The sequence below is a fragment of the Lepisma saccharinum genome, chromosome 29 (assembly GCF_977018435.1).
Source record: "Lepisma saccharinum chromosome 29, izLepSacc3.1, whole genome shotgun sequence".
Classification (NCBI taxonomy): Eukaryota; Metazoa; Arthropoda; class Insecta; order Zygentoma; family Lepismatidae; genus Lepisma; species Lepisma saccharinum.
The window spans coordinates 50,034,016-50,060,690 of record NC_139257.1 but is presented as its reverse complement, the minus strand read 5'-3'; the positions used below and the strand labels follow the sequence as shown (position 1 = coordinate 50,060,690).

The following is a 26,675-nucleotide window of genomic DNA, read 5'->3' as shown; positions in this document are numbered from 1 at the left end:
TACCGACTGAGCCACTGCGGCCAATTTAATGAGCTAATTTGTAGTGACGTTCTTACGCACATGTTTAAATACATGAATTGTCCTAAACTTTGTCTAAAATTGGTTTGGTCTGGAAAACCTGTAAAGTTAGGGAATTTTGTTTTAAAGAATTGTAAACACCCTGTTGTGTATAGTTCCATTTTTTTTTTAAGACAGGATGACAAAAAAAGTGGCCAAGTTCATTGCTGGCATCATTATTTTCTGTTTTCTTCCTTTAGGTGTAAAAATGCTTCGCAGCAAGAGCAGCAAATTCAAATCGTGCAAGAGGAAGCATGAGGATAATAATGTTGGTCACAAACGCCAGAAGAAATCTTTGAAGCACCCAGAGGAAATTTCTACAAAATCCAAACCCTATGTATTAGGACTAAATGCCCGAGATGAGGAAGAAAGGTAACAATTAAAAATCGTTAGTTTTTAATATTCCTAAGGGTAGTGTTGCTGTTGAGTTATTTCATTAGAACAAGTCATGGCACGTGAAAGCTGCGGCTAGTAATCATAATCGTCCTCAGTGGCTGTACACTGTGGGAAGTCTAAATTCTGAAGACAGAAGAATAGTAGATAAATTGTCATTTGTCCAAAATTGAGAGTGATATGTAGGGCTAGGAAGCTGATCGAAAAATCATTTTTTTTTCTGAGCCTTGAAAACACTGAAAAACCTAATCAGTCCATATCCCTTCAGTTAAAACTAGAAGACATTATTTTTATTGGAACGACTTGAGATGACCGGACCCCTCTCCGATTTTCTTCATATTTGGCATACTCACTAATTGAGGCCTCCTAATCACGAATCTGAAGTTAAAATTTGTCGGAAACTTCTAGAAATTGCAAAATAAGTGAAAATAAGGTGTTAGTTTTCGGAATGGAAACTGTCGATTTTCGCAATTTTTTTTTTTGTTTCGCTACCAAATATATATATATTCCTGATACTACCACGACACCAAATTTTAACTATGTTTGCCAAACCTAACCTAACCTTGCCGTGAATGGTTTGTTGCGCTATCTGTGCATTTTTTCTAATTTTAAGAAACTATTTTAACTGTTTGCCTAACCTAACAGAACCTAACCTAACCTTGCCGTGAATGGTTCGTGGGGCTATCGGTGCATTTTTTCTAATTTTAAGAAACTATTCTAACTATGTTTGCCTAACCTAACACAACCTAACCTTGCCGTGAATGGTTTGTTGCGCTATCTGTGCATTTTTTCTAATTTTAAGAAACTATTTTAACTGTTTGCCTAACCTAACAGAACCTAACCTAACCTTGCCGTGAATGGTTCGTGGGGCTATCGGTGCATTTTTTCTAATTTTAAGAAACTATTTTAACTGTTTGCCTAACCTAACCTTGCCGTTAATGGTTCTTGGGGCTATCTGTCAATTGTCTAATTTTAAGAAACTATTTTAACTATGTTTGCCTAACCTAACCTTGCCGTGCTTGGTTCGTGGCGCTATTTATGAATGGTTCGTAGGGTATCTGTCCATTTTTCTAATTTTAAAAAAACAAATTTAACTATGTTTGCGAAACCTAACCTAACCTTGCCGTGAATGGTTCGTGGGGCTATCTGTGCATTTTTATAATTTTAAGAAACAATTTTAACTGTTTGCCTAACCTAGCCATGCACCAATGGTTCGTGGGGCTAGCGCCAATGGTTTGTGAGGCTAGCGTCAATGGTTCGCAATTTCTAGATGTGACCGACAAATTTTAACTTCAGATTCGTGATTAGGAGGCCTCAATTAGTGAGTATGCCAAATATGAAGAAAATTGGAGAGGGGTCCAGTCTAGGGATGGCCAAACGGATCCGGATCCGAAAAATCCGGATCCGTTTGGATCCGGATCCGGATCCGAAAATCCCGGATCCGGATCCGAGAAATTCGGATCCGAAAATTCCGGATCTGGATCCTGATCCGAAAGTTCCGGATCTGGATCCGTATCCGAGAGTTCCGGATCCACGGATCCGGATCCGAAATTTCCGGATCTGGATCCGGATCCGAGAGCTCCGGATCCAGATCCGGGTCTGAAAGTTTCGGATCTGGATCCGGATCCGAAAATCCGGATCCGGATCCAAGAGTTTCGTATCTCAATCCCATTATAATATTACCACACCTTAGTCCTACAAGAATTTTTTTCAAGTGTTGTTCCTAAAATACTTTGCTACGCATCGGCTAACACACTCGTACACAAATGTCCGAAGTGATTTTGTAAATGCCATTGAAACGAATATGTATTCATTCGAATGTATTGGAAATGAAAACACACATAAATGTGAGACATTCCATTCCAGGATGAAACCTTTAACACATATAACAAGATAGAAATGTTATAGAAAAATTATACAATTGTTCTACAGTTACAGTTTTACAAATTAAAATAAAACATTATAATATATGTAGTGTTAAATAATTACAAAGTGTAAGACTAACAAGGGAGGTTATCTAAAGGTCCCCCTCCGATTTCCATGAAACTTGGCAGTATAGTGGGGCCCAAAGGAAGAATTACGTGTTTTTTTGTTTCAGCTAAAAAACGGTTTTAGGGGGCAAAACCCCCTCAAATGTCAAGATGAGGACAAATTGAAGTGAGGATCTGACCCCTGTGTCTTTCCGATTTCCATGAAACTTGGCAGGTGTATACTGTATAGTGGGGCCCAATGGAAGAAATACGTGTTTTTTTGTTTCAGATAAAAAACGGTTTTAGGGGCAAAACCCCCTCAAATGTCAAGATGAGGACAAATTGAAGTGAGGATCTGACCCCTGTGTCCCTCCCATTTCCATGAAACTTGGCAGGTGTATAGTGGGGCCCAATGGAAGAAATACGTGTTTTTTTGTTTCAGATAAAAAAACGGTTTTAGGGGGCAAAACCCCCTCAAATGTCAAGATGAGGAAAAATTGAAGTGAGGATCTGACCCTGTGTCCCCCTCCGATTTCCATGATACTTGGCAGGTGTGTGTATAAACGGGCCCAAATGAAGAAATACGTGTTTTTTTTTGTTTCAGCTAAAAAACGGTTTTAGGGGGCAAAACCCCCTCAAATGTCAAGATGAGGACAAATTGAAGTGAGGATCTGACCCCTGTGTCTTTCCGATTTCCATGAAACTTGGCAGGTGTATACTGTATAGTGGGGCCCAATGGAAGAAATACGTGTTTTTTTGTTTCAGATAAAAAACGGTTTTAGGGGGCAAAACCCCCTCAAATGTCAAGATGAGGACAAATTGAAGTGAGGATCTGACCCCTGTGTCCCTCCCATTTCCATAAAACTTGGCAGGTGTATAGTGGGGCCCAATGGAAGAAATAAGTGCTTTTTTTGTTTCAGCTAAAAAACGGTTTTAGGGGGCACAACCCCCTCAAATGTCAAGATGAGGACAAATTGAAGTGAGGATCGGACCCCTGTGTCCCCCTCCGATTTCCATGATACTTGGTAGGTGTGTGTATAAACGGGCCCAAATGAAGAAATACGTGTTTTTTTTGTTTCGGTTAAAAAACGATTTTAGGGGGCAACCCCCCTCAAATGTCAATATGAGGACAAATTTAAGTGGGCATTTGATTTGTGTGTCCCCCTCCGATTTCCATGAAACTTGGCAGGTGTATAGTGGGGCCCAAAGGAAGAAATACATGTTTTTTTTTTTGTTTCAGCTAAAAAACGGTTTTACAGGGCGAAACCCACTGAATTGTCAAGATGAGGACAAATTGAAGTGGGGATCTGACCCCTGTGTCCCCCTCAGATTTCCATGAAACTTGGCAGAAGAAATACGTGTTTTTTTGTTTCGGAAAAAAATTTGTTCTAGAGGGCAACCTCCTCTCAAATGTCAAGATGAGGACAAATTGAAGTGGGGATCTGACCCCTGAGTTCCCCTCCGATTTCCATGAAACGTGGCAGGTGTATAGAGGGGCCCGAAGGAAGAATTACGTGTTTTTTTGTTTGAGCTAAAAACTGTTTCAGGGGGCAAAATCCCCTCAAATGTCAAGATGAGGACAAATTGAAGTAAGGATCTGACCCCTGTGTTCCCCTCCGATTTTCATGAAACTTCGCAGGTGTATAGAGGGGCCCAAAGGAAGAAATACGTGTTTTTTTGTTTCGGCTAAAATACTGTTTTAGGGGGCAAAACCCGCCTCAAATGTCAAGATTAGGACAAATTGCCGTGGGAATCATCTGACCCCTGTGTCCCCCTCCGATTCCCATGAAATTTGACAGGTGTATAGAGAGGCCGTATGCCCCCTGTTTCTTCCTATGCCATATTTACGTGGTTTCGGTTTCGGGGACTTCAATTTCTCCTCATCTTGACATTTGAGGGGGGGGCTCTATACACCTGCCAAGTTTCATGGAAATCGGAGGGGGAGACTTAGACCTCCCTAGTAAGTAAGTGTATTAATTAATTACAAACCGCGCACGCGAGCACACACACTATATATATATATATGTGTGTGTATGTATATTATATATATATGTATATTAGCAGGTAACAATATGTTATAAGTACATTCTTACTTTCCAAAGAAGCGCATGTGGGATGGCAAAACGGATCCGGATCCGAAAATTCCGGATCCGGATCCAAAAGTACCGGATCCGGATCCGAAAGTACCTGATCCGGATCTGAAAGTACCGGATCCGAAAGTTTTGGATCCGGATCCGAAAATTCTGGATCCGGATCCGAAAGTTCTGAATCCGGATCCGGATCCGGATCTGAATCTGAAAATTCCGGATCCGAAAAATTTTAGGATCCGGATCCTAAGGATCCGGATTTCGGATCCGCCAGGATCCGGATCTGGCCACCCCTACTCAAGTCATACCTTTTTATTTTGAATTTTTTTTACATTTTCGCCCTCTTTGGCTTTTATGTCATTTTTCAGTATTTTTTTTACATTTTCTTAATTTTTGCATTTGGTAGTATAACTTACACATTTAAATTTCCTGACATTGTGATTTCAGCAAGTTCGCCATTTAATTGAAAGCACCGTCAATGGAAAACCAAAATATTATTTTCAGCTGAAATATTTCTGTTCTTTAAGTAATTATTTGTTATTTTTAAGTAATGTTTTACCATTTGAGGTCATTTTTTAGGTCATCAAGTTTTCCAAGTCCCTAGTGCTGTGTATTACATTCCCACAATCCCACTTTCCATCTCTGTGCCAATACTTTTTTAAAAAAATAAAATTAAAAAATGGCATGTAAGATTGAATTTTTTCTCCTTGAAATCTAACTCCCTGATTAAGAAGGAAAGTATTTGGCTTTGATTGTACCAAATGTAGAATTAGAAAAAAGCTGAAAATATATGAATATGGAAACATGAATGCAATTTCCCTATACATACATGTTGGAGATTTATCTCTAAAAAAACTAACCACAATATATCTTTTTTGTATATATTTTTATAGTTGCTCATTCTGCTATTCATTTGTTTTTGTATAACTTCAATTATTTATTTTGTGTATATCTAATGCTTTAAGCTTTAAGAAACCTGCACTCCCATTGGTCAGTTCATATTGAGTGCGGTGCCTAAATTAGTTGCCGCCATCTGTGCGCGGTAGCTTACTTCCGCCAGTGTTCGTGGAGAAGTCACTCCGGCAGCAGCCGAAAGTCACCGCGTGGCGGACATTCATCAAAAAATGTAAGCCTTGTGGCTACGTTTCATTCATGGTATATCAGTGAAGTGCAGTGATATGTAGTTCAGTATCACAGGAACATTACAGTGCTGATATCATTCAGTCAAGAATTAGTAATGTGTTATTGTAACATCCATCGGCTTTCAACTTCATTTAAACAGTTTATCTAGGGAGGAGTGCAGGAGAGTGAAATTACGTGTTGTGTGTACATATTATATTATAATATAATGCTATAGTTATTAGTAACTGCCTGTATTTTCTTTACACCTCAAGAAGATCGCTGTGAATTCAGCTCTATGGTGATACAATCCATTCCAGAGAGATAATCAAGGTGCTACCGGGCAGCATCGTGTTCATTTTTGTCTTCTACGGTCAGAATATGCAATCAATACAGTTGAACCTAAGTTACAAGGTGTGGCTAGAAAAAACCGGACTGTTGCTACAAAATCTTTTATTGGTTATTTTGTACAATATGAACATTATCCCCTTCAAAGTACTCCCCTGCACTATCGATACACCGCTCCATACGAGTCCTCCATTGCTGGAAACAGTGCTGGAAATCATTTTCCGAAACCAAGTTCATGACCTCCATCACTTTTGTTTTCACACGTTCTACGGTCTTAAATCTGCTTCCTTTCAGTGCTGATTTGGCCTTTGGGAATAAAAAAAGTTGCATGGATCGAGACCCGCGAATAGGGTGGATGTTCTAACACTGGGATCCCATAATTGGCCAATAAAGCCTTGACTGACAATGCCGTGTTACAGAAAAATTGTCCTGATGAAGAATCCATGACTTGCTTTTCCACAAATCAGGTCATCGTCTTCTTACTCGCCCACGAAGGGTCGTCAGCATCGTAATGAAATATTGTTGGTTGACAGTTTGACCTTCGGGTACACAATTCGAATCAATTCACCGACATTTGCAATGTTCGATTCTGTTTTTGACGTGCAAGACCGTCCAGGATGCTTGTTGTTCGCAATCACTTCTCGTCCCTCTCTAAACCTTTGAAACCACTCAAATACTTGAGTGCGTGATAAACACACATCTCCTTCTACAAACCATAAGTTTCTGTGGCGGATTTTCCGAATTTGATAAGAAACTTCAGATTGATACACTGTTCCACTTTCACACTTAATTTCTTTTCCAACGGAGCACAGATGTACGGTTCACTTCGTCCACAAACTACAGAAGAACTGAGCGCCTCGCACCCTGGGCAATCACACAGCCGGTAGGCAAGATATCGCGTTATACACCCATGCACCGCTTATCCTTGATGTGCTTGCCGTTTGTCGACAGCAACATCAAGCCACACCTCGTATACTAATGTCAAGGTGGGAGAGAAAATAATATGTATAACTGATAACTACTTACAAATCAGATTTTGATATCATCTCATATCATTATTAAAATAGTAATTGTATCTATTTTGAGGAACAAGATATATGTAATACTGTATTACTAATACAGGTTATTTCTGTCAGAAAGGGTAAGTTAACGAATCTAAAAGTGTTGATTCTGAAATAAATTGCATTAGCATCCACTCCCCGTATAAATTTGTGTATAAGTGGAATTATGTGCTTTTTAAAATGGCAAGTGTTTCATGTTGCATTTCAGACGATTGGAGGAGCTTGTTTTTGGAGATCCATCAGCCATGCTGAGGAATTTACAGAGCTGTTCTACCCACCGAGATACAACAGCGGGAGATTCAGGTGTCGAAGACGATGGAAGTGGACACTCAAACGAAGACGATGATGACAATGATAATCTGCCCACTCCTGACTCGGCTATGTCACCAGACCATGACAAGAATGACGAGGATCACCAGCCTGCGTGGGTTGACGATGATGATGTCAATGTGATGTAAGATCTTTTTATAATTATTGGTGGCACACATCATACATACATGTCGGCCCCTGTGGTGGACTGATTAGCACATTGTGCTATGTGCTATGATGCCATTTGACCCGGGATAATAATCCTGGCTTGGGCATGAATGTTTGTGAGTGTCCATTCATCAGTTTCATCACTCATCCCCATCTACGCAAATTAGTCAAAAGTGGCACAAGAAGCGAGGTAAAATAAAGCAAATCAATCAATCAGCCTTGTGTAGCTCCATTCTGATACTCTGTTATAGAATTGGTACACTTTGTCCAGCTTTCGAGGTGATCAAGTGTATTTGTACACCCGAAGTAAATGTTTGGAAAATGAAACTCCATGCAGTGTTGCTTACTAGCAATTTTTTTGACTGTGTGCAGGGAATCATTAAGAGGGGAACAAATGAGTATTTTAGAATAAAATCCTTAGGAAAATATTTGAACCTAAAAAGGATAAGGAGACAGGTGAGTGGAGAAGGTTACAAAATTTGGAACTGTATAATTTGTATTCATGTCCAGATATTATTAGAATAATTAAATCAAGAAGACTTAGGTGGGCAGGCCATGTGGCACTAATGGGAGAGGAAAGAGGAGTTTACAGGATTCTTGTTGGGAAACCTGATGGTAAGAGATCTGGAGGAAGGCCAAGACGAAGATGGAGGGATAATGTTGAGACGGACCTAAAGAAAATAGGTAAGGATGTAAAAGATTGGATTGATCCAGGATAGGGACAGATGGAAGTCTTGTGTTGCTGCAGCCATTAACCTTCAGGTTTAAGAAGGCTAGAGAGTTAGTTTGGGGATCACATGCAGTTCTTCAGCCAAAGTAGAGATTGTTCATGGTAAATCTCATGCACTGTAGAAGTCAAAGCAGCAAATGTTCCATGCGAGTTAATATAAGGTGTAGAATGTTCTTGAACAATAAAACTTCCTGTGCAATATTTGAGATAAGAAAAGAAACTTTTAATTAATACACTTGGTTCAATACTACCGTATTTACTCATGTATAATGTGCACTTTTTTCCAAAATTTTTGCCCCCAAAAACCGTGGCATGTATTATGCACGGAATAATTCAGACAGCCAACATGAAACTATACAGGGTCGTTCCATGATTTTGGGACACTTGCACTGATTTCTCATGTTTACGGAACCCTATCGTGTTATACCGTGCGTCCATTTCGAGAGATTCAGCCGAGAGATTGGGAGAAGCGTGGCGGGCGGCGCTGACGGAGATGCCGACATTTGCGGCCTGTAATGCCCGCTTATTTTTATGGACATATGCAGACATTTATATAAATATTGCAAAACGAGCACTAACCTGTGTTATAAGAGTTATACAAAATTATATCCACCAAGTGCCAAGTGTGTAGACTTTCGGGGAGAATACGTTGAATAGCCTGAAACTTTCGTGCCTGTAGCTAAAGTCCTTCTGGGTCGAGCCGAGAACTTATCAGCCCCCCTCGTAACGTGAACCTTGCTGCTGGCATTCCAATCCTCTCACTGACACAACACACATACACACTGCAATAACACAAACAAGTAACGGCAAGTAACCAATAATAACACTCTTGCGCACAGTACGAAATTAACACGCTCTTGGTTTACATCTGCTCGCCACTATATTCACAGCTCTTGTCGCGAAGGAACAAAAAACTCGAGCTCAGAGATTTCGGATTGCAAGGAAGCTCACGAACACCATTGACTTTTAACGGTTTCGTCTACAGCGAAATCTTGATACAGTGTTGCACATTCGAAACCTCCAAACGATCCCCATCGACACAAAACTCTTTCAAGGATATAAACTTAAGCAGGACGTTACTGGTCAAAACTATGATTAAAATGTTTTATTATCTGTGGCTCTTTACATTGTTTTTTTAAAGCTATTTTTTTGTGTATATAAGGGCAGAACTTGGATGAATTACAGATGATAAATTATAACACAGGTTAGTGCTCGTTTTGCAATATTTATATAAATGTCTGCATATGTCCATAAAAATAAGCGGGCATTACAGGCCGCAAATGTTGGCATCTCCGCCAGCGCTGCCCGCCACGCTTCTCCCGATCTCTCGGCTGAAGATCGAAATGGACGCACTGTATATCGTTGTAAAGCTTGAATCCTGCAGTTTCTGAATATAGAAGCAGTATTCCATACAAGATAACGACACTAATATGAAATGTGGGTGAAATAAGTTCATCAAAACCTGAAGAAACGTTCTGATTTTTATGGTACTTTGGATACATAAGGAAATAGATGATAAAAATGAAAATGTATTACTGGCCAAAAAATATGACATACATGGAGTGTGTAAATTCCTTAATGGAAGAAATCTTGTGCTGCTAAGCGCTATTTGGAAGGTCCTGAATGTGCCTCGTATAAATGTTACATTAGTCATGGAAAGAAAAAGTATATATTTTGAAAAAGAAGGAATGAGCAATTGAATAGGTATGAAGTCATTCACTCTTGATCAGTGTAGCAACTGCTTTACGACCTACAACTAAGAAAGCCATTTCTTGAAGTTCTGCACATTATGTATGAGATATAATTTTTTGTCACTTTTACCCATCAAAAACCATGGTGCACATTATACACGCACGCGCACTATACATGCATAAATACGATATTAAGATAATGTCATACCAGTCCATCAGTGTAGCATTATTTCTGTTTATTTTTGCATTCACGTAAAAAGCTTCCAACACCATGTTCTATCTTACCTGTCAGTATCCAGGAACTAGGCCTCCCCAGTGGCATAGAGGTAACGTCGTCACCTTGAAAGCAAGGAGTACCAGGTTTGATTCTCAGTGTGAGCACATTGGACAGTAGTTTGGGTCCCACTTTAAACTGAAAGTCCAGTCCCAGTTACCCTCTATAAACATGTAGTGGACTTAACGCAAACTTTGATTAACAAAAACCACAGCATACATATAAGTAAAACTTAAAAATCTGACATTTTGCCAAGATTTAAAAACAGATGAGGGAAATAGCTGGAACAGGAGAAGGTTGGCAAGGTATTTTACTCGACGGTTTTACGTAAATTACGTGTAATGTACTTCATGTACGAAACTATTTTTTTACGTCAATGTAAAAAACTAATCATCTTACATATTTCAGTACAAATTCATTATTTTGTGAAGATTTTTTACCCAGCCACCTCATGCTCTCACCCTCACAAACAGATTTTTGAAATTGTGGTTGCAAGTGGCTAGAAGCACTGTACCCTTATAAGCTGCTAAAATTTTCCACCATATTGTTAATTTAAACTCATCCAGGTCACTTGAGTAATACAGGGTGTCTACCAGTCAAGGAAAAGTCGAGAATTTTTGCCTATTTTTACACTACATTGAATCTACATTGTTATGTACCTGTACTGGTATTTGATAAAATTGAATATTTGAAAATCTAAGATTGTATGGAGTTGTGGTTAAGGTTTGTTCCTTAAGAATACGTTCTTGTATGTGTGAAGTTTTGTAAAAATATTTAATAAAGTAAAGTGGCCATTCCCCATCCAGGATGAAGTATGAAGCATCAATTTTTACATACATTATTAATTAAAACAAGTCTAAAGCTTCTTGTTAAAAAATACAGCTTCGGTTTTCATCTTAACTGACCTTGGGGTGTGGGTTTTTTATTGATATCTATTTTCTAAATTTCCAACTAGACCTCAGTAGGGGCGCTTAAAAATATGTTAGGAGATAGGAGGGAAAAGGCCAGGGAAAAGTCAAGAATTTTGGAATTATTTTGGTACAAGGTAACCAAAAAAGTTCTTGCCGTTCTAGAGCAGTGATAAACAAAGAGCAATACAGTGGATGGTACGTACCTTTAGGTATCGAAGTAATCTCCATCAGCATCCAACACCTCTTGCCAACGTTCCTGCAGCTGCACAATACCCCGGTGATAATTCTCTGCGGGCTTGGATGCAAAGAAGTCCATGAGTGCGTTCCTCAGGTGTCCCTCATTTGCAAAGGATCTTCCACGGAGATGGTTGTCGAGGGAATGAAACAGGTATAGATCGACCACAAGGAAAAAAACCTTGGGACGAGAAGTCCCCGCGCAACTTTCCCTTCTTCCCTCCACCTCGGCCCATAAGGAAGCATGGTCAACTCTCCCCCTCCCCTACTCGTGGGGGTACGGTGCACATGACTCGCGGGTCTGCGCAGGTTGTTTTGCTCGTGGTTCCACTATAATCTGTTTGTGCAAGGTCCGGTGAATATGGTGGATGGCACATTGTCTCCCAGCCAAGTTGCTGAAGGGTCTCCCGGGTTCTCTTTGCCACATGTGCTTTGGCATTGTCGTGCAGGAACAGCACACCCTTGCGATTCACCAATGCCGGCTCCTTATGCCGCAATGCTTGGTGCACCCTTTGCAACTGCTGAGAGTAGAGGTCAGCAGTGATGGTCTGACTAGGTGGAAGGAGCTCGTAATGCACCACTTGCCGACAATTCCACCATACAGAGAGCATAACCTTTCGTGGGTGCAGAGGTGGTCTTGAGGTGTGAGGAACAGGGTCACGTGGCGACAACCAATGTCTGGTATGCTTCGGGAGTGTCATAGAGGACCCACTTTTCGTCAACAGTGAGCAAGTGATCAAATATGGGTGTGTTCAGGTGCCGAGTGAGCAAGGACAAACAGTCTGTCACTCGCAGTTCCTTGTTGCCTGCCGACAATGTGTGGGGGTACACACTTGCTTAACTTGTATGACTTCCCTATCCCATGCAGGTGCAGTCTGACTGTTTCAGTGGAAACATGGAACCTTTCTGCAAGTTCATCACACGTTAGACCACTGTCCTCCTCGATGGCTGCTTTCAGGGCCTCGTCATCCAACACATGTGGTCGTCATACAACAAACACACGCGAGCAAGCTGCTTTAATACCTCCATTTCTCTTCGACACTGGACAAGCTATGACTGCTATGTGTGCGCAACGTGCCTGTATTCATAACAGTCGATGGTCAGACTAACTCCCGATCGCTTGGCAGGTACGTGCGTGATTTCGTTTCCTCTCTGTGAGCACATGATTAATGGGACATCAAAAACGGCAAGAACTTTTTTGGTTACCTTGTACACACCCAGTAAAAGCACTAATGTTAGAACTTGGCATAGACCAAATATTGCCATTCAGTTTCTTTGGAAGACAATTTCACGTAACCACAATTTTGTTGCTCCTTCTTTTGGGATGGATGTAATACGTGAGTGTACATATTGCAGCATCAAACCTCGTCGGGCCAGGGGACCTGCGCCAAGCACTTCAAACGAAGACTATTCAAAATCTCTCAAGAAAAAATTTGAAGCTATAATGGGAACTCCAAAATGGGCAGAAATTGGATCCAAAAGCAAAGCTGATTCAGATGATGATGATGATGAGTCAGATAGTGAATTATTACAGGTAATATTTAATTTTACGTGAGTATTACATTATAAAAAATAGTAAAAGGTGTAGAGTTGTGACGTATTGGAGTTTTGAAGAATCCTTTATTGTATTTTGTAGGGCTAAGCTTTTATTTCCATCTCACCAGGGAAGTGAATAAACAAAATATTTGATTTTGGCCTACCGAGAACCCACATATGTTTCATTCGAGACATGGTGTCATTGATCTTCTTCTTCTTTTTTGGGGGATATGTCACATCTGAAAATTACCTGCAAGCTCTCAATACCTTTTTCATAGCAGAACTGCAGTGCTAACATATTCCAATACGAAGACAGTGGTTTCAACATGATGGAGCCATATCATACAAGACTGAACAATCATTTCCAACACCGTGTCATTTCGAATCAATATCCTTAAATATTCCACTGTGGCATGTTGTGGCCTCCCACAAGTCCAGACTTAAATCCATGCGAATTTTACTTGTGGGGATACCTAAAACAAGATATTCTTTATAATCTGTCCCGTGGACTGTGCATGAACTGCAATATGAAGTCAGAAGGATAACCGCAATCATTTCGATTGAAACGTTGAAATGTGTGTTGAACAGAATGTGTGTTTGCCTTTGTCGTGTCACCGAACTGTATGGTGGCCATAAACTTTGAACCTTCCTCTTTTCAACGGTACCGTCTGTAAGTTTGTATCTATCGTAGTACTTTTTTTAATTGGAGATTTAAATCCGGGCAAATCAGCTGAAACACCCTGTAGGATTTAAAGTTGTTTAGAAATCAATCCTATTTAGCTGACTAAAATATAATCTGAAATATGAGTTTGTGTGGATGGCGTATATATACGCCCTCCGCATTGTGCTGCTGTAATGCGGAAGGCATATATATATGCTTTATGTTTGTTTCAACTATATTCAATTTATTTTCCTGTAGTTTACGGTTATTACAAGCATAAGAAAACAGTTTTTTCTTTGTGACGTTTCAGGAGAACACACGCTCCTTTCATCAGACATTTATTTTCATTTTGACTAAAGATACAGTTATAACAATGGTTAGTAATTTTTAAACAAAAAGAATCTGTTATATAATGGATGTTGTCAATGGTACATTGTTGTAATATAGCAACTTAACTGTGAAAAAAGCAGTCTAATTTTTTTTTTTTTTTTTTTTTTTTTTTTTTTTTTTTTTTTTTAAATTATGAATGCCAAATATCATCAGGTAATTCAAATTCATCATTGTTTTCACAAAGTCTCTTGATGTTTTCTGTTACATTAAATTTTAAAGATGGTGGCTTACTCCATTTGTGAAAAAGAAAACTCCACACTGGATCTATGTTACCATTTTCATTATTTAATTTATTCCAGTGTTCTTCTGCAATGAACGAGGCTTCCCAGACATTCAACTCTGTGTTTCCCGTTAATCTTTTTAAAACCCTTCTCTTTTTAATCAAATGCTTCTCTTCGATGATATGAGTTGACAAACCTGTTCTTGGGTTTAGATTTATAATGTCCAAATCATGTTCGTGCCATCAAGTTGCTATATTACAACAATGTACCATTGACAACATCCATTATATAACAGATTCTTTTTGTTTAAAAATTACTAACCATTGTTATAACTGTATCTTTAGTCAAAATGAAAATAAATGTCTGATGAAAGGAGCGTGTGTTCTCCTGAAACGTCACAAAGAAAAAACTGTTTTCTTATGCTTGTAATAACCGTAAACTACAGGAAAATAATTGTATCATGCAAGCAATGCGTACATACAAGAAAAACTATATTCAATTTACTGTGGCGTATCTAGTCACACAGATGTTTGGTGAGAGAGTTCTAGCTGTAGTAGAAACAAAAAATAGTAGCAAGAGATGAAAATGCCAAAAAGAAGAAGACGAGAAAATTTAGTTAGGTGCCAGTAAAGTGGTCTGCTCTCGTGTGGTGTAGTTCGTGATTCAATATTGCTAGTTTCAGATGTCAACAACAATTCCAACTCAATGTCCTTGTCACGCAAACTTCATTTTTTGCCATTTCGGCTTACAATTAGTCACGAACTACACGAGAGCAGAAAACTTTACTGGCACCTAACTAAATTTTCTCGTCGTCTTTTTGGCTTTTTCTTCTCTTGCTACTATTTTTTGTTTCTACTACAGCTAGAACTCTCTCACCAAACATCTGTGTGACTATATACGCCACAGTAAATCGAATATAGTTGAAACAAACATAAAGCGTAAATATACGCCATCCACACTTAAAAAAACGTACATTTTCCAGTAGTGACTTGTTAGACAAATTCCACACTTAAGGGGTTAAGCTTTCCCGGTGACAAAACAGAACAAAAGGAGTAGCAGCTATGAACTAGTTTTATTTTAATACACTTATCTTTCACTATGTATGCATAAAACCTGTTTTCTTTCAAGCACTGTGGAGGTTTCCTGGTGAAAGGATCATCTACATTGACCAAAGGAACCCTGGCATATAAGAAACTAAGAGACATTAATCAGGAAACCTACTCAGAGGGAGCTATTATCAAAGCAGCAGAGTTTCATAGTAAATCATCCGTAGGTTTAGTGGCAGGAATGTCAGGTGTTGCTTCTATATTCCAGGTGAGTAAAGTGAATTTTTTTTAGTACATGGCAATGGGTAACAAATTTAGTATATTTTTAGTTCGCAATAAAAACAAAGATTAATTATTTTTACATTTGTGAATTAAATTTCAGAAAGTACGAAGGAGAATCAAATGAAAACCCCACTATTTTAATGCAGGGATAATGTTTGATTGTACATTATTTTTCTATATAGTCCCCTCCCAGTTCAATGCACTTACGCCATCAGATAGGTTGTGCTTTGATACCGCGTGAGAAAAATTCTTTCGGTTGACTGTGTAGCCACTCTTGTGCCGCCGATTGAACGTGTTCATCAGACTTGAACCTCTGCCCACCAAGGTGCTCCTTTAATGGACCAAAGATGTGTAAATCAGATGGTGCCAAATCTGGTGAGTATGGCGGATGTGGTAGGCACTTGAAGCGTAGGTCATCGATGGTTTTCATGGTTGCATGAGCAGAATGAGGACAGGCATTATCGTGTTGAAGCAAAACACCTGCACCCAGCAATCCCCTTTGCTTTGTTCGTATCGCTGGCCTCAAGTGGTTCTTGAGAAGGTTGGTGTAGGTGCCACTAGTCACTGTCGTACGTGTGGGCATGTAGTGTTCCAAAATAGGACCTTTGTTATCCCAGAATAAAGTCAACATGACTTTCCCTGCAGAGGACTGGCTGCGAAACTTCTTTGGTTTCGGCGAAGACGAATGTTGCCATTGTTTGCTTGCATGTTTCGTCTCCGGTTGAAAATGGTGCACCCAACTTTCATCCCCGGTGACAATGTGAGCTAGAAAATCCTCACCCTCCTCTTTATAACGCCTCAGCAGCTCTTGACATGCGTCAACCCGACGGACTTTCAGTTCCTGCATCAGCTGTCGAGGAACCCTCCTGGCGGACACTTTCCTGTAGCGGAGTTCGTCATGCACTATGTGTTGTACTGAACCGAAGCTCATATTCAGCAAGGAAGCCATTTCAGCCAGGGTGACACGCCGGTTTTCCTGAATAAGCTGATCTGCTGCGGCTATGGACTCCTCTGTCACAACTCGCTGAGCCTGACCCGGACGGGGAGCATCAGTCAATAAAATCGTACCTTCTGCGAATTTCTTGCACCAATCGTAGACTTGCAGCTGTGACAGACAGGCGTCCCCATACTTCGTCTGCATTCTCCGATGAATATCAACCGGTTTCACACCTTCACTCCATAAAAATCGAATAACTCCACGCTGTTCCTGCTTGGTGCAACTGCGTAGTGGTGCTGCCATCTTGAATCAGCTGTTACTCACATCCAACCCTATCTACCAGCACTGCTTCGTACTACCAGCTCGGAAAGACGTCAAGGACTGTGTCTGCAAATTTCCAAACACCTAGAAATAAAAAAAGATTTTTAATGGCATTTTTGCGGTTTTCATTTGATTGTCCCTCGTATTAATTGGTTGTTCAGTAATGCAAGAAATAGAAAAGAAAATATGCACATTAAGAGCAGACCTGACCATATGCATGTAATGAATTAATACCAGAAAGTGCTTTGTGGTAACCAGATTTTTAATGTTCAATTAAGGTATTTTTCTTTGTATTATATCAGTATGAAACATTTGGGAATTTTTCTACAGCCTTTCAGATTTTTCCATCACTTGCATGCTGATATATATTTCTCAAGAGAACCACTTTTGATGCTGAAAATAACTATGTTGCTAATAAAATCAGACCATTTTTATATCACCAAAATCACATTACATGTAGGCATGATGGTGGAAAAATAAGTTAAAGTATGAAAATTTTGCCTCATGTATGAGTTTTATAATGTGTAGATTTAATAGTGTAGAATGCTAAACCTGTTCAGTGTGGCATTAAGAAATCCTTAGCAATACTTAATTACCTTTGAAAGTGTTACCCTTATCCCTATTGAAATTCCTTAACATTATCGCAAGTTACCTTTTTTCATTCAGAGTCCCGTGACAGCATTGTATTCCAATAGTGGACCGAATGATGACTGAGAAACTGGACTCACGGTGCTTGCTTGTGTGCCAAGCAACAACGTAAAATGTTCCAACGAGGAAGGTGGCAGTGGCCACCAAAATTAATAGCAAAATGAAACAGCTTCGCGGAAACCATGAGTACCAAGTTTTTCTGTCATTATTAACTGCCGCATCTCTCATTCTCATAATATGAAGGGACTGAAGTTCAAAAAATCTGATATGCGACTCAAACACATGTACATCTATAACTTCCTTGCCGTGAAAGATAATGTAGTGCAACTGCCATTTTGTAATATTTTTTATGGGTGTAAACATGGCCTACTTTTTATTATTCAAAGACCATTTGGATCTTATATAATATTTTAGGGATGGGACCGATAAATCGGTACTCTATCAGTATCGGCCAATATAGGCATATTGGTTTATCTGTAAAATTACAATATCGATAAATATCTGATAAAAGTCTGCCATTTCGTTGTAATTTTTATGGATAATCTCCATCCGCTACTTTCTAAAAAAGTAAATGTCTAAATATGCAATTTATTTTGCACTGCAGTTACCATGAAACACATTTATTAAGGAGGTCAATGAACCTTTCAGGTTCTTCAAGGACCATTTCTAATTTTATATCGGATCGGTAGAATATCGGTAAATTTTATATTGGTACTTTATCGGTATCGGCCAAAATTGCATATCGGCCCATCCCTAATTGGTACTTTATCAGTATTTGCCAAAATTTCATACCGGCCCAACGTTAATATACAGGATGTGAAAATGTCCCAATATGTTTGAGGATCGAACAAGATACCAGACTCCATTAAAGTATCATGTGATATCATTGAATAAATCTAAATTGATCATTTTCATTCCTGATTCATCATAATCAGTACAGATTTTTTTTTTAAATAATGGTAAATATCATCATCCTTCGCCTTTTCCTGCCTCTGGCTGGGTGGGCATAGAAGTCAAGCCTCTCCATTTTTTTCCTGGTCTTCCACCACTCCTTTCTTTCCACGTGTTCCAAACTTGTCCTCTTCTCCTAACACTCTCCACTATCTGATCTTTCCACAGACATATTGGTCTCCCCCTTTCGCCTTACTCCCACTCATTGTGCGTTGTAAGCTCTTACTGGAAGTCTTTCTGCATCCATCCTCTTCATGTGTCGGAACCATCTCATCTGTGCCTGATCTATTCTGTCCTGAAGATTCGCCACACCCACTGTCTGTCGGATCTCCTCATTCCTTATTCTATCCCTTCTAGTCTTCCCCAATACACTCCTTAAAAATGTCATCTCCACTGCCTGCATCTTTCTTCTGTCTCTTTGTCATTGTCCAAGTCTCTGCTCCATACATAATTATTGGCACATAGTATGTGTTATATATTACCTTCTCGCATTTCATAGGTACAGCTCTGTTCCATATTAATTTTCGAACGCTTTGATATAGTCCACCACCCATTTGTAATAATATTGTTGTAAAATATTAACCTTGCCTTTTTTATTTCAGGTCGATGGTAAGGATAATACAAAACTACATTCAGTACAGTTCGAAAGGTTTCCTATTACATGTGCCCACTTCACGCGAGATGGTGAGCAGTTCATTGTTGGCTCTCAACACCATAAGCACTTTTTCTCGTACGATATGATAGCAGGGAAAACTGTTCGAATACCACCGCTTGATATCTACGAGCAACCTAAATTTAAGGTGAGTTGCTTAAATATTGGAACGTGCAAAAGAGGTTTGTATTAGAGCAGAACTCCCACACGTGTAATAATTAGACATGCATTATTTGTGGTAAATAGAAAAAGCAAAATTTTGGTACAAGAGCTCACCACAGTTTGGGTAAATAAAACACCATGTTGATAAAATGCTTTTAGGAATTTTAAAAATGTTACATTTATTTCTTAAATTCCATATTTACTCATGTAACAATACACATTTTTTTTTAATAGAAATATGATAGAAATTGAAGGTCTGTGGCTTATGCAGGTGTACAGCTTTGTGTAGGAATGCATCCAGCTGTACTCATGTCCAAAGAACTTGCATGGGAATGGAATGAAATGTGACACCCATTTAAAGTCCCAGCTGTAACAATATTGGTACTCTATCGGTATCGGCCAATATAGGCATATCGGTGTATAGGTATATTAGGGATGGGCCGATATGCAATTTTGGCCGATACCGATAAAGTACAGATATAAAATTTACTGATACCGATAACCGATATTCTACCAATCCGATATAAAATATTTATTCATGATTGGGAAAAGAGAGATGCGGTAGTATATAAATACGGAGAAACTAGTACTCACTTTTATCCGCGAAGCTGTTTTTTCTTCTTTTTCGATTAATTTCGGTGCAGCAAGTTCCAACGAGGATGGTGGCAATGGCCACTGAAATTAATCGAAAAAGAAGAAAAAACAGCTTCGCGGATAAAAGTGAGTACAGTCAACTCTCGATTCTACGACCCCCTCGAAGTAACGACCCTTTTCCCGGGAACCGTGAAAAATTTCGAAAAAAGTTGAAAAATTTCGAAAAAAAAGTTGAAAAATTGAAGGAAATCGGCCGAAAAATGCGTTTTTTTCCCCCAATCATTCCCTTCACCAGCGCTCTACCGCTCACAATTGGGTCTGAACTAAAAATATGTACCACCACACCATGCTTGAGTGATATCCAATAGCACTTGACCTCTGCCCCCCCCCCCCCTCCCTCAAGTGCACCAATGTTACCCCGCAACCGACAGCCGCTACCCAACGCGCCAGGCTTGTTTTGCCACGCTTTCTCTTGGATACGCGAGAAGAGAAGATCGAATGTGCTTGGATGTTATTTTAAATCGACCTTGACTTGTTTCCTTGTCCTAAGAGCTGCTGAAAACTCGCAGGTGAGGGGGGAAGGGGCAGCCCGAAATGACTGCTGGACTTGCAGTCTTTGGCAATGTGTATGGTAGGTCAAGCTCTTTCATCGATAAATACACCACCTTGAGAGATAAGATCGCAGGAATGTTCCAAAATACAGATGCCTGGCACCTGGTAGTCTGGCCCATCTGTCCAGCTCTGACCTAGATTTCAGTAGGTTCCCGTGAGTGAGCAACTCTCGACCTTGTAGCCGACAACTTCCGGTAACCGCTTTCATTCAAAACGTGTTCTTTGTTCCCTGCAACACTTCATAAAAAAGCGAAACTGTTAGAGATAATCAAAGCCCCTTTTCCCAGCTTATTCTCCGCCACTGGTGTGCACGGCAATGTTGATAACTGCAGAATTCAGGTCTTTTTTTATGCTGTTGTCTGCATAGGAAATATTACCCGTATTATTGTCTGTTGCATGGTAAAACGTAAAGCAAGGGACATTTCCTTCTTCACACACTCCTGTTAAAAGTTCCGTCTTCGACAGTTGGGTTATCTTTAAAATGCTGGGACTTTTCTCTTCCGCCACCTGTTGCTCGAACTTCCAGCCGGTCTCCTTTGTTTTTACGATGCAGCTGGCGCCAGTGTTTTGTCTAGCGTCTTCAAAGCTCTTGCTTGCCGATAACAGCAATGACTCATCCAGCGCGAAGGAAAAAGTTATTGTTTTGAATCTCGCAAAGCTGTTTTCATTTGACGATAACGAAATTCGATCTCCAGAAAGGAAAACAAGAGTTAAAACAAACTTCATGTTCTGCGCCTTCTGATAAGCAAAACTGTAAATTTAATTCACATCCGATTTTCTTCAGAACCATTCATGTGAAGAAAAAAAAAGTGCTCAATGTAGGAATGGTCGCTGAGATCGATTAATAAGACATTATTCAAGGGGAAAACTTTTGGAGGAGTGGGTGTTTGACATCGGGAATACTCCTAAATCCAACATTAAATCATCGATTAACGTGAGAGTAAATAACGATCTACCATTTTGATATGTCGAAGTGCGCAGTTTCATAAAGCTTGTTCATTTTATGCTGATGGGCTAATGGGGACTAAATATACAGTTTAAAGTGAAATTCAATTCCAAACCTAAATGACTTTCGACTGGGACGCTGTTTAATGACGTGTCCTAGAATACGCATTGGGTGAAGACAGATTGCAAGTTGCACGTTTCCTTTTTCACACTGGATTACAATGCAAGTCAAGGAAGGAGTTTGGACTGCTCCCTTCAATGGGGAAGGGGGGAGGGTGAATGAAGTTGGTTGAAGCAAAGAAAACGTGTTTTTTTTTTGTGATGTATTTTACACAGCCGAAACAGAACGAAAATTACAGCCCCGCTTTTTTTTTTTTTCTGGTGCCTATGAAGGCTGTGTTGTTTCTCCCGAGAGATCTAATCTTACCAGTTAATCTTGTAACAGACAATGCTCCACTAGACACGTATAAAATCCAACATTCATTCTGCCCCATTATCTCCCGACTTTTGCTGGCGCCAGTGTAACTGGTGTCAAGATTCTTCGAGTTTCGCTTGCAATAAGCGAGAGATTGTTTTCCTTTCCATAGGTCTCTGTGCAAACGGCTTTCTCATGAACTATAATTGTAAGAATTTCCTGGAAAAGCAACGACTGTGCACAATTGAAAGAAAGTAACATTATTTTTTTGTGAAAACGTTTTCATGTTCTATTTTCCTTCTCGCAACACGCGTCCTGTGCATAACAGGTTGTATAACTACCAGGATAAATGGTGTTACCATCTCCTATGCATCTTTGTGTCCGTTTGATCTCCATTTAAGCAGAAAATTGGGGCAAATTCCAATAACGACCCTTTTCCCGGGAACTGTGAAAGGTCGTTGAATCGAGAGTTGACTGTACTAGTTTCTCCGTATTTATAAAATATTTATTGATATATCGGATCGGTAAAATAATCGGTAATTTTACCAATACACCGATAGGCCTATATCGGCCGATATCGATAGAGTACCGATTAATTGGTCCCATCCCTAAGGTATATCGATAAATCTGATATTGTAGTGCAAAATTCTGCCATTTTGTTGTAATTTTTATGGATAATCTCCATGCCCTAATTTCTAAGAAAGTAAATCTCTAAAGATGCAACTTCTCTTTCACTGCAATCACCTTGAAACATACATTTATTAAGGAGGTGAATGAACCTTTCAGGTTCTTCAAGGGCCATTTCTAATTTTATATCGGATCGGTAGAATATCGGTTATCAGTATCGGTAAGTTTTATGTCGTTACTTTATTGGTATCAGCCCATCCCTAATAGTTACTAAGCTTGTGGAGTAATTCTATGTTATAGATATACAACTCTTTATTTCACACCAATTTTAATGAAAAAATGTTCAAAGATAAGAGATAAAAAATTGTGTATGCAATTTGTGATTAACATGGTGTCCTTTGCATGCTGTATGTCTTAATGGTACATTTTAATTCTAGTTTTTGGACTCTTAACCACTGTTATTTTTTAAAGAGAATTAATTACCTACATTTCGGAGGCTGAATCTGCCTCCGTCTTCAGGGTAGCGTGTAGTCTGTTAGGTCACATAAATGGTTGCCTAGGAGGATTATTCTTGGTGGCCTAGGCTCCACGGCGTCTGTTGGTCACAAGTACCTCTATATACAAAAAATTGCCAGGTAAGATAATCCTCCTAGGCAACCATTTATGTGACCTAACGACTACACGCTACCCTGAAGACGGAGGCAGATTCAGCCTCCGAAACGTATATAAATCTCTCTAAAAAATAACAGTTGTTAAAAGTCGAAAAAACTAGAATGAATATATCACCACTGATTACCTACAAAGAAGTTACTTGTTAAATACTGAGTAGTAGTATACGCGGTAGTATATAAATACAGAGGAACTAGTACTCAATTTATCCACGAAACTGTTTTTTCTTCTTCGTTTTATTAATTTCAGTGGTCGCTGCCACCATCCTTGTTGGAACTTGCTGTTCTCTCTTAGAGAGAGAGGGGGTGAGAGAGTCTTTTTTCTTTCTTTCTTTGTGAGTACAGCAAGTTCCAACGAGGATGGTGGCAGTGGCCACTGAAATTAATAGAACGAAGAAGAAAAAACAGTTTCGTGGATAAAGTGAGTACTAGTTTCTCTGTATTTATATACTACCGCGTCTCTCTTCCCAATTATGAAAGGTACTTTTTATTTATGAAGTAAATGAAAGAAAAATAAACTAAGTATGGTAATTCATAATACCACGAAAAGGAAAAAGCAATCAACAATACAGTAGAATGGGGATGCAAATAAACTTTATCCCCCAGATCCCATGGCATCGGAATGTCCAAATTTTAATTTTATGAGGCAGGGATACAGATTAATCGGTACTCTATCGGTATCGGTCGATATAGACATATCGGTTTATCAGTAAAATGTCCAATTATTTTACCGATCCATTATATCTATAAGTAGAGGCACATATTTTTGGTAAAAGAAATATAAAAATTTTGGGTTCAAAAGCAGTAAATAAAATAAAATTTCAGTGTTAAAGTGGTGAAAAATTGGTTAAAATTGTGAATATTAAATTTCATTTAAAACTGCACTTATTACATAAAATAAACATATCCTTTCTAATAGCACATGTATGTGCTTACAAGAGTGTTAAGTTTGTTCCTGTATAAAGGAGTCAATTTTTGCTTCTCAGGCATTTACTGCAGAATTAATCAATTTTCTGTGAATTGCATAACACTGAGGATAATTCAAACTTCAGATACTGTCGCATCGGTAAGGAAACTCTAAATTTCGTGTTTAAGTCTATCGCATTATTTAGTCACAAATCAAGGTAGGAAAATGCACCTCACACCTTTCAGAAACTTGAAAAAATTAACATTACAATTTCACATTTCGTGTTTTCATATCGAACGAAATATGCATGCCTCCACTTATAATTTAGTGCAAAATTCTGCCATTTTGTTATAATTTTTATGCATAATCTTAATGCCATACTTTTTTGAAAAGTCATTGTCTAAATATGCAACTTTATTATTAAGGACGACATTGAACTAGTCAGATTCTTCAAGCACTGTTTGGAATTTTATACCGGATCGGTAGAGGCACATATTTTTGGTAAATAAAAAACCAAAATTTCGGTACAAAAACGGAGTCAATTTCGGGTTCAAAAGCGGTAAATAAAATGAAATATCGGTGTTATAGCGGTGAAAAATTGGATGAAAAGTGGTATATAAAGACATTTTGGTTTTAAAATTGTGAATATAATCCTAAACTTGATTTAAAAACTACACTTATTCCACAGAATTAACATTTCACTTCTAATAGCACATTTATGTAGTTATAAGAGTATTAAGTTTATTTCTGTGTAAAGGAGTCCATTTTTGCTTCTCCAATATTAACAGCAGAATTAATCAATTTTCCGGGAATTGCATAACTCACAGGGTACTTCAGACTTCAGAAAGTGTCGCGTCGGTATATAAATGGTAAATTTCGTGTTTAAGAGTTAATTTCGCTTTTTGCAGTTCATTTCGCATTATTTCGTGACAAAACATGGTCACAAAATGCATCTCACACCTTTCAAAAACATGAAAAATTAACACTACAATGTGTTTTTTCAAATTTCGTTTTTTCGTCAAAAACGAAATATGCATGCCCCTACGGATCGGTAGAATATCAGGTATCGGTAACTGTAAATTTTATATCGGTACTTTATCAGTATCGGACAAAATTTCATATCTGCCCATCCCTGCTATTTTTGTTTAGAGTAATAGTACGTATGGCAACAGTATTTCAAGCTACAGTGAGCGACCATATGCTTTTGAGGAATCTTGTGTGGTTGATTGGATTACAAATACTTCCGAAATCAAGACCAGTGTATTAATTTGTTGTCAGTAGCATGGACTGCATGTAATTCAGCAGACTAATAATAAAGTATTAGTAAAGTTAGATTTTTCTCGTTGCAATAATTTGAAATCAGATGCCCAAAAGCTATGGGTAACTCAACCCAACTTCTTAAAGAGAGAAATCAAAAGTGTCTCGTTAGCAGGGGCACTACCAGAGTCATTTGCGTGGACAAAATGCCATTAGTATGAAGCATGAAATTTTCAATAATTGAATAAAACATTATATAGTGGAAATTCAGTTCTACTGCCTATGTAGCATCAAAATATTACACATCTAGAATCAGCAAGAAACATTTCATAGCTTTTTGATCTTCAGAACAAAATTTTTAAAAAAAATAAGAAAAAAATTGGCCCCTAACCATGTACAATTGAACCCCTGAATCAATATTTCCCACTCTTGGAAGTTTTTTAACTCGTTCCCTCAACGGAGCTATATATAGACTCTAAAATTGGAGCGTCTATATACAGTATGCCCCAAAATATACAGTACTGAAATGAAAAGATGAACAAAAGTACATCTCAAAGCTGCTTATTATGAATTATACGTTACTGAGGATAACATTAGCGTGTTTTTTTACCACGGTATGCATAATTTAAGTGTTCAAAGTGTGAACCGCCTTGCTGTAGACAGTGTTCATATCGTTCACGCAGATTCTCAAACATATCCTGAAACAAAGGTTGCTCACGTAATGCAGGCACAGTTTTTGGTGGATCTTCACAGTTGAACACACTCTCCTTTAACATTCCCCACAAGTAGGCATCAGGGTGGTGTGAGATTGGGGGAATGGGACGGTTATGGGAAGTCAGTACCACGTGAAATGATTTGTCCTGGATAGTTTTCCTGCAGCATGGCTAGCAGGAAACAATAGACAGCATAACTGTGTTACTTGGTGCCGTCTTATTAAACTCCTCTCGGAATTGTTCTGCCACCTTTTTCAAACTCGGTCCACCTGCACGACTGCTTCCTTATGAGCGGAAATAATGCTCAACTATGAATACTATTTCCTCCGTCAGGGCCTCCCCCATGGTGCAGTGGTAGTGTCATTGCCTTGTAATCAAGGGGTCCCGGGTTCGATACCCGGTGGAGGCACAAGTGGTTCGGATTCCACTTTAAACTGTAGGTCCAGTCCCGATTAGCCTTACTGCGCATAAAGTGGACTTAAAACATCAAACCAAACTGTATTTCCTCCGTCGAGAGACCCATTTCCAACAACAACTGCACAACACAACTTCCTTTTCACTACTGCGAACACGTGCAGGTGGAGCTATGCCCTGTCGACAAACACAACCATGTGTTCGAGATGCGCGAGTTTCAGTACTGTATATTTTGGCACGTACCGTATATAGACTGTATTTCAAAATTAACGGTTCTTGTATTGCGGCAAATCATTTTTATAGACACCACTTTTTCGTGCTATTATTAGTCTATGTGGGCTATTGGCAATCAAATAATCCATTG

At 39.0% G+C, this 26,675-nt stretch overlaps 1 protein-coding gene across 1 annotated transcript in view; it reads left to right on the top strand.

Moving 5' to 3' along the window:
* Positions 1–26,675, top strand: part of wcd (U3 small nucleolar RNA-associated protein 18 homolog wicked) — a 42,411-nt gene that overhangs the window by 4,222 nt on the left and 11,514 nt on the right. Inside the window, exons 2-6 of the mRNA XM_083114504.1 lie at positions 258–429; positions 7,244–7,489; positions 12,709–12,886; positions 15,289–15,474; positions 18,948–19,145. Coding sequence (XP_082970630.1) covers positions 266–429; positions 7,244–7,489; positions 12,709–12,886; positions 15,289–15,474; positions 18,948–19,145 — 972 coding nt within the window. The 5' untranslated portion in view covers positions 258–265. The remainder of the gene's footprint in view (positions 1–257; positions 430–7,243; positions 7,490–12,708; positions 12,887–15,288; positions 15,475–18,947; positions 19,146–26,675) is intronic.